Genomic DNA, 14,986 nt, shown 5'->3' with positions numbered 1-14,986 from the left:
TTTGACAACTGTGTTTTTAGTTTACAACCCCTGAGCTGGCTAGGTATGAGATCACAACATCGCTGTCATGCTATGGACTTCAGACTTGATAGCATTTTCTCCTGACCACTTCTTGAACTACCTTTGATGTGAGATGATTGGGTGGATTCATATGTGATCATGCAGATTTGCAGCCATGATAGAGGCCGAAGATGAATAGCCAGAGCTTCGGATGGAGAATCTACAGACAAGGAGATTAGAAAGAAGGAATTCAATATTCTTTAGAAATAAACCTATCTACCAATTAGAATGTTGTTCTACGACAAACCATTTATTTATGACAATATGAGGATAAAACCTAGCAACCTCACTGTACACTTCCAATTACCATCGACGAAATTGGACATGTTATGACTTCATTCTTTTCCAAAAAAAATTATTATCATTTTGCACTTACTGGCCTATGCTAGCATCCCCATGTTGAGGTTTATCATCCATCGATCTCTGATGGGGCTTCGTTCTGTTCTCTATGTGATAGCAAACTAGCAGAGTTGTTGGCAGATGGTTCGCCTATGGTCTTAGATGTGTCTCATGTGCGTCGACCTGCTCCTTGATGATTTGTTGATGCCAATGTTCGGCGGAGTTATTTTCCTCTACCAGTGTTTTATGATTTTTGTTTAACAACTTTTAGAAATCATTATGCCGCATGCAATAGCGTGCACAACAACGTGCTCAGGGTCCTTCTAGTATCCCAACTATTGCTCTACTAATCTCAGAACAACAATGGTACACTTATGGAATTAGTTTACGGAGTAATCTTACGGACAGATCGTGGAATCGTGCGATTGGAGAAAACGAGCACGACAGTTTCAGCCAAATCTTCCAGATCCATCCCTAGAAGTAGCATTATTGATCTCAGAATGCATGCATCCCCACGATGGCACGGCCAAAATCCAACCAATTTATACCGATACTGCACTCGCAGAATCCTTCTTCCTGAGGCTGTCATCGTCGAGCTCGACGCCGTCGGCGTCTTGGTCCGATTTCTTGAACCTGTACCACCGTGCACACGCAACAAAGTAGACGAGGTTTACTGCCGCGATGGCGCCCGTGATGAAGTAGAACAGGTCAACCCTGCCTTCGTCCAGGTCCTCGGCCAGCCAGCTCGTAGTCCGGTGCACCACCATCACCATGAGCCCACTGGCGTAGCTCGCCAGCGCAAACCCCAGGAAATAGAGCGCCCCGGCGACGCTCCGCATGTTCTCAGGGAACTGCCTGTAGTAGAACTCGGTCTGCCCGATGCCGCTGAACGCCTCCGAGAAGCCCGCAACCACCTGCTGTGGCACCAGCCAGAAGCACGACATCGGCGCCGATCTCCGGCGCCGCTCGTGCTCCACCGCCGCAGCCACCGCCATTGTGGCGACGGAGAGCGCGAGCCCGACGCCGATGCGCTGGAGAAGGGTGATCCCACCCTCGCGCCCGGTGATACGCCGCAGTGCCGGCACCAGCAGCCGGTCGTACACCGGGATCCAGAGCGTGAGGGTGAGCATGTTGAACACGACGAAGGAGCCCTGCGGGATCTCGAAGCCCGAGCGCCCGAGGCGGCGGTCGGTCTGCGCCGCCTGGAGCACGGTGTAGGTGCCGAGCTGGGTGAGCACCACGAAGTAGACAATACCTGACGACCACACTGGGATGATGCGCGCTAGGCACTTCACCTCCTCCACCTGCTGCAGCGTGCACAGCCGCCACGGGTCCACCGCCGTCTTCCCGTCGGCATGGAGCTCGTCCTCAGGGCCCTGCACGGCCGCCCTGTCGAGGCACGTGAACTGGTCGGTGTAGGCCAGCTTCGAGACGAGCTTGCTCCGGTGCGGCGGGTCGAACAGGTGCGAGGACGTTTCATCGGGTAACGGGAGGCGGCGCTTGCGAACGGAGGCGACGAGGACATGTGCGAAGCTGGTGAACGGGCTGCCCTCGGGGCGGACGCGGACATAGAAGCGGGTTCCCATGAAGAAGACGGCGCAGGATAGGCCCATGAGCGTGGCGGGCACGGCGAGGCCGAGCGCCCAGTTGACGTTGCTCTGGAGGTAGATGATGACGGTGGCGGACAACATCATGGCGACGGTGAAGGTGAAATAGTACCAGTTGAAGAAGCTGGCGATGCCGCGGCGGCCATCTGCGGTGCGCGGGTTGAACTGGTCAGCCCCGAACGCCAGGTTGCACGGCCGGATGCCGCCGGCTCCAACGACGAGAAAGAAGAAGGATGCGAGCAGCACCGCCAGCTGGCCGCCCGAGGGCCCCTGGCATTGCTCCCCTGCTTTGGGGTTGCAGCTTGGAGGGTGTAGGGAGTGGAAGGCAGCGGTGAGGGTGAGGATGACCAAGCCGACGAAGGAGGAAATGGTGGCGGCTGCGAGGGTGTTGTAGCGGCCGAGGTAGGTGTCGCTGACGAAGGCGCCGGCGACAGTGGCGAGGTTGCTGGTGCCGGAGAAGATGTTGAGGAGGGTGGCGGCGCTCACGCTCGGTACGTGGTACACCGTCGTCAGGTATACCAACATGTTCGACAGTGTGCCGATCGTCCCCAGCTTTTCGAACGTCTCGTTCCCTACACCAACAAATTCATTCATTTCGTTTAGACAACTCGCCACACGATATACTTAAATTACAACCCCGACATTATATCTGACATAGAAAAGTCCCATTATCAATTTGCCGAATTGGTACAAGTATTGCTCTTATGATGATATATATATAGCCGAAAGCCCGAAACTCCCCACTGACGATTCAGGAAAAAGAAAATGATAAACCATCTCAGATAATTAGAATATTCAATAAATTTACATGTATCGATATAACAACCGTGCTCGAGGCCGACGAGCGCTGGTGCTACGTGGAGGGCTCGAGGTGGCGAATCTGGGACGACGATGGGGCCTGGGGACAACGCGATGCAACGCGATGGGATGGGCGAGGCGACGATGTGACTGGGCACTGCGACCTGGAGGCTCGGTGGCAAGGCTGAGGCGTGGAAGCGGATGGGTTCAGATTTTAGAGCGGTGGGGGCGATTAATGAGGGGCAAGATTGGAAAAACTTTTCGCTATGGATTTCTCCTTAATCGACACGCCAAAAGATATATGAATATTCAGATGAGCACATATCTAGTGATACCAGCCACTAAATGATATCATGGTACCGGTTCTCAAAGTTAAAATTCCAAATTTCTAAAAAGTCCAAAAATAATTGTGAGAGTATTCATAATATGTGTGTTTATATAACTCCTAAATTTTCAGAACCAAGTTCGAAACACAAACAGAGAAGAAAAAACAAAAATCCAACATGAATAATGTCAATAAGACAAAACCACAAATAACACTATCACACGCCAATTTCTCTTTTTGTTTCTCAATGTGTTTTTTTATTTTTGTTCTAAAAAATATAGGGATTATAAAAACACATGTTGTGAACACTAACATGTTGATAAATGGTATCATGGTATCATTTAGGGGTTGGTATCACTAGATATTTCCCCTAGACACTTGGTTCTGAGGAGAAATATTCAGCACGTACAATTCGTATTTGCGTATACATTATTATCTTTCTATGTTTCAAAATGCATTGCTCTCTAGAAATGGTACAACAAAACCTTTGGACACTAATTAAGGACTAACTATTTAAGTATGTTAGATAAATTTATACCATTAGATTTTCCAGAAAAAATATCTTATATATTTTTGGTACTTACATTTTTGTGAAAGTTGCTGGTTAGAATCGTGCAGAATCTTAAATGCCATCAATATTGGAGCCAAGTGAGTAACCAAGAAAAAAAGACGTGCCAAAGAAGATAAAAAGGTGTTAGTTGCCACCACATAAAGGTATTTTTTTTCTAAAGGAGCTTAGAGCACCATGTAAAGATAAAAAGGAAACAAAGTTGTGTTGTCAAAAAAAAGTTGTTGCACAAAGGAAAACCAAGAATGAATCCGAAATTGTTGGTGACAGCTAGTTATCCTAGGCTGTTTTTATGGTAGATCTTTTTTTACCATCTCGATTTTAGAAAATGTGATATTTTTTTCCCGTAAAGCCGCAATATCTTGTAGTTTGGAGCATATGTTTTGTAATGAATAATTTTTGCAAAGAACATGTGTATCACCTTATTGCGATGTTTCGAGATAATAAAAGCACTCTTTATTTTTTAAATGCAAAAAATACTTTATGCATCATCCGTGCAACTATGTGGGAAAGAAGCTACCACCGAGGGTGCTCCCTCCTTTTCTAAAAGAGAGCAAGAAGGATAATTGCACAGCTCGTCCTATTTGGGCATTTTGGATTACTAGAAATGACCATATTTTCAAAGGTAGGAGGGCTAATCTCTTTAGATGCAAGCAGAAAATTAAAGAAGAACTGGCCTGTGCTATGCATAGGGCGAGAAGCAAGACATTGAGCACATTCAAGGATTGGATGCAGAACTACAACTAGCTGTTTCTTAATGTTTTTTTTCGTTTCCTCTTCTTTCTTTTGTAATTTCTTATGAAAAATCAAGAAAAATCACAGAAGTCCTCTTGCTTCCTTTTTAAAAAAAGTTGTCAAGAATGAGAAGGGGTTATACATGGCATGGGCACGTACCAGCTTTCCTGGACTTGGATGCAACCCACACACACATGGGCTGCCTTCTTTTTCATTTTTCATTTTCATTTTTTTTGAATGGTCACACACATGTCCTGCTGATTTGGATTGATTTGTGGACACTCGTCGTAATAGTGGAGCAAGAGGTTCACATGTTATGGCATGGCACGGCATGTCACATGCAGGCAACCAACTGGAAATATTGTCACCATCCGTTCCTACTTCTCCTTTACGGTTTGCTTTTTTGAGACTCGGTACAAACAAAAACAATAGCAACTCTCAGCAGGATTAAATTAACATGCATGGATGAATATTGCTAGGAAGATTACTGCTGCTACAGTGCTACTGTGGTTCACCTATATATATGCATAATTATTTGGGTTGTATCTCGTATGCGGCGTGTGTATTCTCACTCGATGCAGTGACCAGAGTAGTATGTGTGCATGGTACTCGCAGGTGAAAATTAAACAAAGAAAGGCAGGTAGATGGAGCTGGCACCTATGACGTATGGCATGGCCTTCCATCCACGGTGGTTCTGGACGGGCTCATCGGCGTCCGACCATGGCGAGTCGGCTTCTTCCTCGGAGGACAAGACCTTCACCGTCTTCTCCATGCCGACCTTGCGCTCCTGCTCCTGCTCGTCCTCCCGCTGTTGCTGAGGCTTGGCGGCCTCCATCTCAACAATAATGCAATAGACCGGTGCCGCTAGGTAAGAACTGTGTATGCTGCTGCGGCAGTGCAGGAAACAGAGGAGAAGAGGCAGGGCGTATAAATAAGCCTGTAGACCAGCGAGAGTCAAGGCATGGGATCTTGCTTCCAAGATGCTTAGCAGCTCGAGTGTGTGTGTGTGAGATGGAACATGCAGAGAAGCTAGCAAAGTTTCTCTCTCTCACTCACTCTCTCAATGGAACGTGCCTGCTGTACCTCTACAGAGATATTGCAGAAAGCAACAGCTACCGCGTTTGAGACACGGTGAGAGACGAGTAGTCCACGACCGATCTGGTTTTATCAAGTCACCATTCGTAGTGCAGTCTATAGCTGGAGGCAGCAAATGATTGAGGAGGGCTCTCGGTTTTTATTGTGGAAGTGTCACGAACAATAGGCGTACTCTTTCGGTTCCAAATTAATGGAGAGCTCCAATTAATGGAAGTTTAAAGTTCGTTCTAAGGAAAATGATTTGAAATTTGATGAAGCGTATGGAAAAATATAGGAACAAGTATAGCACCAATTTCGTTTTGCTAGATTCATATTAACATATTTATTTGGACAGAGATTTGGTGCTCCTGGGCACCAGTGCTCCTGCTATTTTAGAAAAAATAAAAATCACATTTGTGAGTTTCAAAAAAATTAGAAAAAAACCATGGTGTAGCCAATGAATTGTCCCATAAACGTGCAAAATTTCAATTTCAAATACAAAAAATTCTGGGCTACACAAAAATAACAAATGTGCGGATCTGGGTATGCATATTTCAAATCTCCAAATTTCAACAGATTTTGTCTTTTTTATGTAGTCTACAATATAAAGAATTTCATATTAAAATTTTACACGCTTGTAGGTTACATCATTTATTATGTCTATATTTATTTTCAGATTTTTTTAAAACAAATATGTATGATTTTCGATTTTTTTTAAATAGCAGGAACACTGGTGCCCATGAGCCAATGACACTTTTCGTATTTATTTTCACTATATAAATTTGACGCTGTAAATATTAGCACATTATCTCATAAGCCCTGTCAAATTCAGATAGGGAAAACAACACTGTATGCTTTCTTGCTAGTTTTGTTTTGCAAGGTTATCCTTAACAAAATTGACACCATTTTAAAAGTACTACATGGATAATTTTGTACTCTTTCTGTTTGGAAATGTAAAATGTTTTAGGTGTTTATAAAGTAGCCTAGATACAAACTAACGTGAGTGAACCTACATATTAAAAATAGACTAGATATAAAAAAAGTGAGTGAACCAAAGAAAGGGCCGAAACATCTTACATTTCCAAATAGAGAGTATTTGAGAAGCACCTTCGTTTTCAGTTTTTTCCTTAATTACCAACTGACCAATTAGATTATGCATACTAATGCTCTGCATGGGGCGTGCTATTTGACTCACATGGAGTAAAATAGTCATTCTACGCCCACTCTGTTTTTTCGCAACCGTGTATGATTTTTACGTCATGTAAATTTTTTTCTTACTTCATAATTCGAGACAAACAGAAGAAAAATTAAATATGATATAATTTTTTTCGTGACTTAATAAATATGATCTAAAATACGTAAATTTATATTTTTTACACCATTCTGACTCATATATTGTGTTCTTATGTAGACTTTTTTTTTATTGTAGGTCTATATGAACGTAATAATTTGTATTCCAAACATAATTTCTCAATGAAACAACGTAAAAATTCCTTGGATAAAAAATAAGTATTATGCACCTGCGTGCTAAATATCATTTCTAAGCTTTGAACATAGAATACACTAATAATTTGCATTCTCATGTAGATTCTAGTGAAATTTGTAGTTTCCTTGCGACAATTGGACCATCGCCAACCACCTTAGGAAAGCATTCCAAATGTCGCAAGTGGAGGCCCGAATATGCCTCACCTCAGTGTCACATTTGGTTGAGATATTTCCATTGCCTTGGAGATGGTATCGTCCTTGTGGCATACAATATTGTAGCTAGATTTTGTTCAGATATTTCCTAGCCATGAAATCTAATTTTGGAGTCAGTCTCCTAATAGTAAATCACGACAAGCTACACGAGTGGACAAATGGAGACCGGGCTACATACATGTCTTTATTCTCAAACATTAAAAACAATATTTTAAAGTTACAAAAAAATCTGAAAACAAAATCATAGAGGTAGCCAATGATGTATACTACAAACATGTATAATATCAATATGAACTTATTATATTATAGCCTACATGAAAATGATAAACTGTGACAAATTATATAGTGTTGAAATATGCCATATTCACTATAAATTTGTCACAATTTTATCATTTTTATGTAATCTACAATACAAAGCTTTTAATAATAATGATAATAATAATACAAATGACCACATCTTGCTCAAGATGTACATCTGCGTTGTAGATGTAGTTCTTCCACCCCTCCCCGGCCATCCGTCTATGTCTTGTGCGCGAAGGTGCCGACCATGCCACCTGCTCCAACACGTACTTCAACCAAACTTTTATTAGGGATGTCAAGGCGATTAGCCACGTTTATATGTAATATCTAGGATGAAAAAACATAAGAAAAATAGGTAACTTGATGTTAGATGGTTTTGTATAAACTATGGACATAAAAAAAATAAAGAGAAAAGAGTAGGTGACGGAAATTCAATTCGGCTCCTAGGTGCATAGGCTCTCTCTAGGACAAAAAACATATTTTGAAATGTAAAAAAGAATTAACAAACAATTATACATTTTTTTCGAAATGGGGATAAAACCCCGGCTTCTGCATCATGATGATGCACACGGCCTTTTATTAAGAAGTCTCATAAAATCAGTTCTTACAACTTAGTCATCGCCTACAGTCGATACAAGAATCAACCAGCAAAATAAAAAGAACATGGCATCACTACTCATGACTGCAACCTCCTAGTATGCCACCAGCCAGCCTGGCACAAGATACCCTGAGCGGCCGTCTGGAGCCATGTGAATCCTGTAGCCATAGCATCCCGCAATCCCTCCTGCGAAAGGAGTGCCCATTGCTCGATGCTGGACCCAGTGTGACATCATACAGATAACCTGCAGGAAATGAAAAGAATATTTTTTGTTAAACATAATATCATTTCTTACCCTCCAAATAGACCAACATAATCAGACACCCCAATACGGATGAAAGCCTTAGATTTTCTATCTACTCCATTTAACCAATTTCCAAACATATTTGTTATATTGGCTGGAGGTGGAATATTAAAAGTGAAATTAACAGTGCGCCAAAGAAGTTTAGATAAAGGACAATCAATAAACAGATGTTCAATGGTTTCCTGCTCACCACAAAATACACATTTCGTACATCCATTCCAATTTCGTTTAGCTAAATTATCTTTAGTTAACAAAACCTTGTTACTTAGAAACCACATGAAGATTTTAATCTTTAAGGGAACTTTGACTTTCCATAGATATTTTCGCAAAAATAGGTGTGGTCACTCATAAGATCCTCATACATAGACTTTACTGTAAACAAACCATTTGATGTGAGGCTCCACACAAAAAGATCTTTTTCATCATTTAGTTGTACCCTCATTAATTTTTGGCATAACTGTAACCATAACGTCGATTTGTTCCCCAACAAAGCCCATCTAAAACTAATTCAGCGGGGTTTGAGTTAACACATAAGATACCGTTACATTTTTGTGATGCACAATATTATATAATGACGGATATTGCTGCGCCAAAGGGGTATCCCCGAACCAAGTATCTTCCCAGAATCGGGTATTCATTCCATCGCCGATCTTGAATGAACCTCTCGAAAAAAACTCATCCTTCACCCCCATCAATCCCTTCCAAAAGGGGATGATAAGGTTTTCTGTCTCAAGTATTTATTATGTAGAAGCTCCTGCCACACCCCGTCCTCATTAAGCATCTTAAAGAGCCATTTGCTCAGTAAACATTTGTTTTTGAGTTCGAGTACCTCGATACCTAAGCCTCCTTGATCTTTAGGTCGACAAAAATATTCCATTTTGTGAGCCTATATTTTCTCTTATTCTCATCAGACTGCCAGAAAAACCTAGATCTATAGAAATCCAATCTTTTCCTTATCGCAACAGGTATCTCTAGAAAGGATAACATGAACATATGTAAGCTGGTTAAAATTGAATTAATAAGTACAAGTCTATCTCCATAAGATAGTAATTTTCCTTTCCAGCAACCCAATTTCTTTTCAAACCGTGTCTCAACCAGATACCAATCCAAGTTTCTGAGCTTCCTGTAATGTATAGGAATACCTAAGTACCTAAAGGGAAGGGTTCCAACATCACATCCAAAGATCTGCATATACTGTTCCACCTCCTCTTTTGCCTTACCAAAACAGGAAAGCTCACTTTTGTGAAAATTAATTTTAAGTCCCGAAAGTTCTTCAAAGATGCATAAAATCAATTTCATATTAACTGCTTTAAGGAGGTTATGTTCCAAAAAAGGATCGTATCATCGGCATATTGTAATATAGAGATGTCACCCTCAACAAGATGAGGAATTAGCCCCCCAATTTGACCATCATCCTTGGCTCGTCCAATTAAGATGGCAAGCATATCAACTACAATGTTAAAAAGCATCGGGGACAAAGGATCCCCTTGCCGCAACCCTTTCTTTGTTTGAAAATAATGACCAATATCATCATTTACCTTGACCCCCACATTCTCCCCTGCACGAATTGCTGCACTAAATTACACCATTCTGCGGCGAAACCCTCCATCCTCAAAGTTTGTTGTAGAATGGACTACTTTACTTTATCATATGCTTTTTCAAAATCAATCTTAAACAACACCCCATCTAATTTCTTGCATTGTAGCTCATGAATCATTTCATGAAGAATGACCACCCCTTCCAAAATATTGCGACCCGGCATAAAAGTTGTTTGTGTTGGTTTAATGACCTTTGGGGCAATCCTCGTTATTCGATTGGTTCCTACCTTGGTAAATATCTTGAAACAAACGTTGAGGAGGCAAATAGGTCTATATTGTTGTATATGTATCGCATCCTCTTTCTTGGGTAGTAATGTAATTACGCCAAAATTTAGTTTGTAAAGGGGCAAATCCCCTCCACTCAACTGATTAAATAGCGCCATTAAGTCAAACTTTATTACTTCCCAAAATTGTTGGTAAAACTCTGCCGGAAACCCATCTGGTCCAGGAGCTTTATTGTGTTTCATCTATGAGATTGCCTCAAAGACCTCCTCTTCGGTAAAAGGAGCTATTAAAATCTCATTTTCAATCGATGAAATCTGCGGAATGCCATGAACCATCTCTTCCACTAAAGAGAAATTACTTAGAGCCGGTGCCCCAAATATTTTTTTATAGAATTCAGTGATATAGACCTTAAGATTATCCTCCCCAACGATTGTTCCTTCTTGCTGTTCTAACTGAAAGATTTTCTTTTTCCGATGCTTACCATTTGCAATCAAATGGAAGTATCTCGTATTATTCCCCCCCTTCTTGAATATGTTTAACTTTCGCTCTTTGAGCCCAGTTAGACTCTTCCTCCCTTCTCAACTTGTTAAAACTCTCGTTCGCTTTTTTGAACTCTTCTCTTTCACCCACACTCAAAGGAGTTATTTCCGCCTTTAAATCAAAATGATCAATGATGGATAGAAGTCTCTCTTTCTCTTGCTTATATTTCCCACTTTGATTTTTTGCCCAACCCTTAAGGAACTTTCTAACATGCCTTAATTTATTTAACCATATATCCATGGGATTTATCCCCATCACCACCGATGCCACTCTCTTTTTATCATCTCAAAAAAACCCTCTTATATCAACCAATGTAATTCAAAAGAGAATTTTGATTTATTACCCAGGTGTACCTTCACCCCCGAGTCAATGAGAATTGGTGAATGATCAGAATCAGCCCTCCATAATATATCTGTGTTCGGTACATCAATAAAGTTGAAATTTACCCATATAATATTGTAAGGTAACTAGCACAGTGGCCCTCGCTAGGGCGTCATCTTTAGTGATTTGAAAGTATAAGTACCTACGGTTTTCTTAGATATGCACATCTGCTACACTTACACCATAAATGTCAAATATGCAACATTTCCATCGATACATTTCTAAAAGAATTACTTTAACCATATTTTTTGGTAACTAATATTATTATTAATATAAGTACCGGTGTTAGTAGTAGCATAGCTAATGTATTATCTCTTAATGAAAAGAAGAAAAACAGTTCAACAGGATGTGATGAAATTTGGATATAAATTTTTAGCATGCCACTCCGAAATAAATTAGTCAACTCTTTATAAAAAAGGCGCTGCAAAATGGTATCATTGATAATATAAAAAAAATCTTGGAATCTATTGGATTGTTTATGCACCAATGCTAATTTAAATAAAAATGTAAGACTGATTATTCTTTTAGTTTTGTTATATCCCATTATTTACCAATAATCGGCTATTTCTCTCCCATATTATACTACCATCCCACAACTGGTAAGTCATTGAATTAATCCAAAGTTACTCATGTGATGGGCTAATTTGTTTGATTGTATATGACTAGGTGTCTTATTATCCAAACTCCAATTTCTTGTTATAATCTGCATGTTCCTAGATTAGTGCAGGTAATGGTTTTTCTAATTCAAGCTCAGACTTACGAAATGATGTATGCTCCATTCAGAAATCTGCGGTGTCTCTTGGTTCCACAGTTTTAATAATTGTGGGCTCAGCTAATAAAAATTTAATGTCACGTACAAATGAAAAGCATAACCCTTGGATACGTTTTTTTATTCTGATTTTTTTGTAGCGCTATTTATTCTGATTTTTTTTGGCCAAGTTTTGTAAGTGGATTGCTTGTACCTTAGTTCAAAAAAGTCCGCTCGCATGCAAAGTGTTGGTTATGATTTTTTTTTTTTTTGCAAAAGTGTTGGTTAAGATATTGACAAAATACTTGGCTAGGTTCTAAAATTAAGATGAACAAAGTTTCATTAAGATGAACAATGTTTCGTTAAGATGAACACAAAGGAGGTTCATGGTAATAGAAATGTCGAGAGGCGGCTGATTCCTGGTACAAGTAAAATCTACTGCCAAAAGCAATAGTCGATTAACGAAACGAGTATATTGTTGCAGACAATTTCTACATTTCTACTAAAAAAGTAGTGATCAAGCGTTGGGCTGTGCAAGACGACGAGCCAGTGGGAAAGCAAGAATTGGAACATGCGGTGGCAACTGGCAAATCAAGCGTGCCGTTTCAGTGACTGCAACTATAAATTGGACTGTTCCGCGTGAGGCAGAACCTGCTCTCATGGCCTCATGGGAACTGGCAAACCAAGCTAGCAATGATTTCACACGGTCGGTGCTGCGGTGCACATGCATATATGCGACCGAGAGCCACATAAGTACATACCACATGGACCCCGATCAGATGTATGTCGATACATATAGGACGATTTACGTCTTCGTCGTTCCATTCGGACTTCAGATTTCACGCGTCAAGGCTAGCTATATGTTGCTACTCATTTCTGTTTCTCTAGTCACGGTTATTCCACGTGCACGGAAAATGCACGGACGTAACTGTTTTTTTTTCCAATGGATTTTTCGTTGATTTCTCGAAATGTGTTCACATGATATGGTCACAAAAGAGTTCACCCCATTTGGTAGCTCCGTATTTTTGAAGTATTCCAAGAAAACTGTAGTTTCTGAAAATTATACAGCATTAAAAAAATCAACTATGTTTCTCGCAAAAAAAATAAAAAAAATCAACTATGTTGATGCTATATGCTCTTGCTGTGGGGAGCCTAGGCATGTGAAAAAAATTTCTTGTACCAAGCAACAGCTCTTTTCATTTGTAAAGCTACCAATCACTCGGTGGGGGATTGCCATGTTCTCAAGAGGCCCCATCAAGTGGCTAGATATATTGTCAGTGCTCCTACGGGTCTAGGGTTCTATCACATTGAGGCTCCTATCATACAGGTAAATCATGTGGCTTCCACTAGCTGTGGGGTTGTGGCCGTAGATGAAGGGAGCATAAGGGCATCTCCAGCGGGGGCGCGACGCATTTTAATGTCCGCGAGCGTCCATTTGCGTCGCGCTGCGGACGCAAAAATAATCGTTTTTGTCCGCGCGTCCGTTTGCGTCTGGGGTCTGCTCCAGCGGGGCGACGCATTTAATTTTTTTTTCCTTTTTTTCCTCTTCTCCATTTAAACATAGTTTCAAATATAACATTTTAAAACATGATTTTACACAAACTAACACATATTTTGGAACATGGTTTATACAAACTAACACATAGTTTGAACCATGGTTGACACAAATATAAAATTTAAAAAAAGAAGCCAGTTGTGTTGATTTCCGTATGTTCGCTGCCAAGAAAGAACATTCAACGGCACCCAGTCACCCAAACTGGAAAATCCAGCGGGAGAAGATGGTGCCCTTGTTGGTTCTACCGATGAAGCGAACTTCCAGAGACCTCGACTACTGGCTTCGTTTGGCCCGTAGCCAGATTCGCTGCAAAGAAAGAACACTCAACGTTCTAACTATCGGTGTCGAAGCCGGAGTCGTCGGTGTGGTAGTGCCTGCGGCAGGCTGTGTCGTCGAACACCTTGACGATCATCTCGCCGTCCCCCTCGTAGAGGAAGGCGAGCTGGCAGCCGGGCTCGAGGTCGAGGTCACGGGCGAACTTGTCCCACCCCGTGTGCAGGTACATCTTGCCCTGCCCGTCGAACATGACCTCCACGGTCCAGCGGCAGAAGTTGCAGCTGGCCTCCCGTAGCTGCAAGTGCGCCGGCTCGATGCCGTCGACGAACTCGGCGAACTTGTCTGGTAGCCGCTTGATGGCGAGTGGGTCGTCGTCGATGCGGAGGAGGAACTCGAAGCAGCGCTCCTCCTACGAGGACGAGGAGGGCGCAGGCGACGGCGAGCGTGGGGCCGTAGCTGCTCCACCACGGCGGCCCTGCCCCGGCCACGGGGGCGCCCAGGGCCGCGGCCTCGACCGCCTCGCCGGCCACCAGGACCGGCCATGGACTTCCTCGCGGGCTTGGCTGCGTCGCAGGAACACCTAGACGGCGCTACGCTCGAGCTTTGTGGCGGCTAGGGTTTCTTTGGAGGAGTGGATGAGGAAGAAGAACGCGCGCCCCCTTTATATAGGCCGGCGGCATGCGGTGGCCGCGGGACGCGTGGCGTCGCCATTAACGTGGTTGGCGGAGGTGGGTGGCCGCTCGGCAGCCGAGGCATCGTCGCCATTAACGTGGGGCAGAGTGCCGAAGCAACGCAGCTTTGCAGTCGCTGGCGCGTTTGAGAAGACGCATCGACGCAGGGTCGCTGCCAGGCGGGCCCGCCCAAACGTCCGCCAGACGCGAGCGGACGTTTCCGGACGTCCGCAGAGATGCATCCGAGGCGCATATTTGGGCCAGGTTTGCGTCTCCGCGGACGGCCCGGTCACTTTGCGTCGCCCCGCTGGAACAGGCCCCAGACACATTTCCGGTCACGGCGGACGAAAACGGTCGCTCAATGACCGTTTGCGTCGCGCCGCTGGAGATGCCCTAAGTAAGGAGGATTTAGCTAAGGACTTTGCAAACATCTACAAGACCAATTGGCCATGGCAGATCAAGAAATTGGGTGAATGGTCCTTCTTGGTAAAGTTTCCTCCTCATATCCAGGTGGGAACATGTCATTGGCTATCCCATATTTGGTCTCACAAAAGTGGGTGTGATGAGTGCATTTTTAGAGTGTTTT

The 14,986-nt window shown here is 42.8% G+C and overlaps 1 protein-coding gene across 1 annotated transcript; it reads right to left on the bottom strand.

Annotated features, from left to right (window-relative positions):
• Positions 1-601: 601 nt before the first annotated feature.
• LOC124661224 (protein NRT1/ PTR FAMILY 2.11-like) lies at positions 602-5,550 on the bottom strand. The gene is made up of 2 exons (XM_047199087.1): positions 5,090-5,550; positions 602-2,578 (listed from the first exon to the last, which is right to left on the bottom strand). Exons 1-2 carry the CDS (start codon positions 5,265-5,267, stop codon positions 942-944), a joined length of 1,815 nt encoding a protein of 604 aa, XP_047055043.1. The 5' UTR covers positions 5,268-5,550; the 3' UTR covers positions 602-941.
• Between the last annotated feature and the right edge of the window lie 9,436 nt (positions 5,551-14,986).

Source organism: Lolium rigidum, chromosome 6 (genome assembly GCF_022539505.1).
Source record: "Lolium rigidum isolate FL_2022 chromosome 6, APGP_CSIRO_Lrig_0.1, whole genome shotgun sequence".
NCBI lineage: Eukaryota > Viridiplantae > Streptophyta > Magnoliopsida > Poales > Poaceae > Lolium > Lolium rigidum.
This window is presented reverse-complemented; position numbering and strand designations above follow the sequence as displayed.

Bases quoted from the DNA above. Each gene is read 5' to 3' on its own strand.
- LOC124661224 (XM_047199087.1), bottom strand. From the start codon at position 5,267: ATGGAGGCCGCCAAGCCTCAGCAACAGCGGGAGGACGAGCAGGAGCAG. The intron at 2,579-5,089 runs GTGCCAGCTCCA...TTGTTGGTGTAG, and splicing joins GGCCATGCCATACGTCATAG to GGAACGAGACGTTCGAAAAG.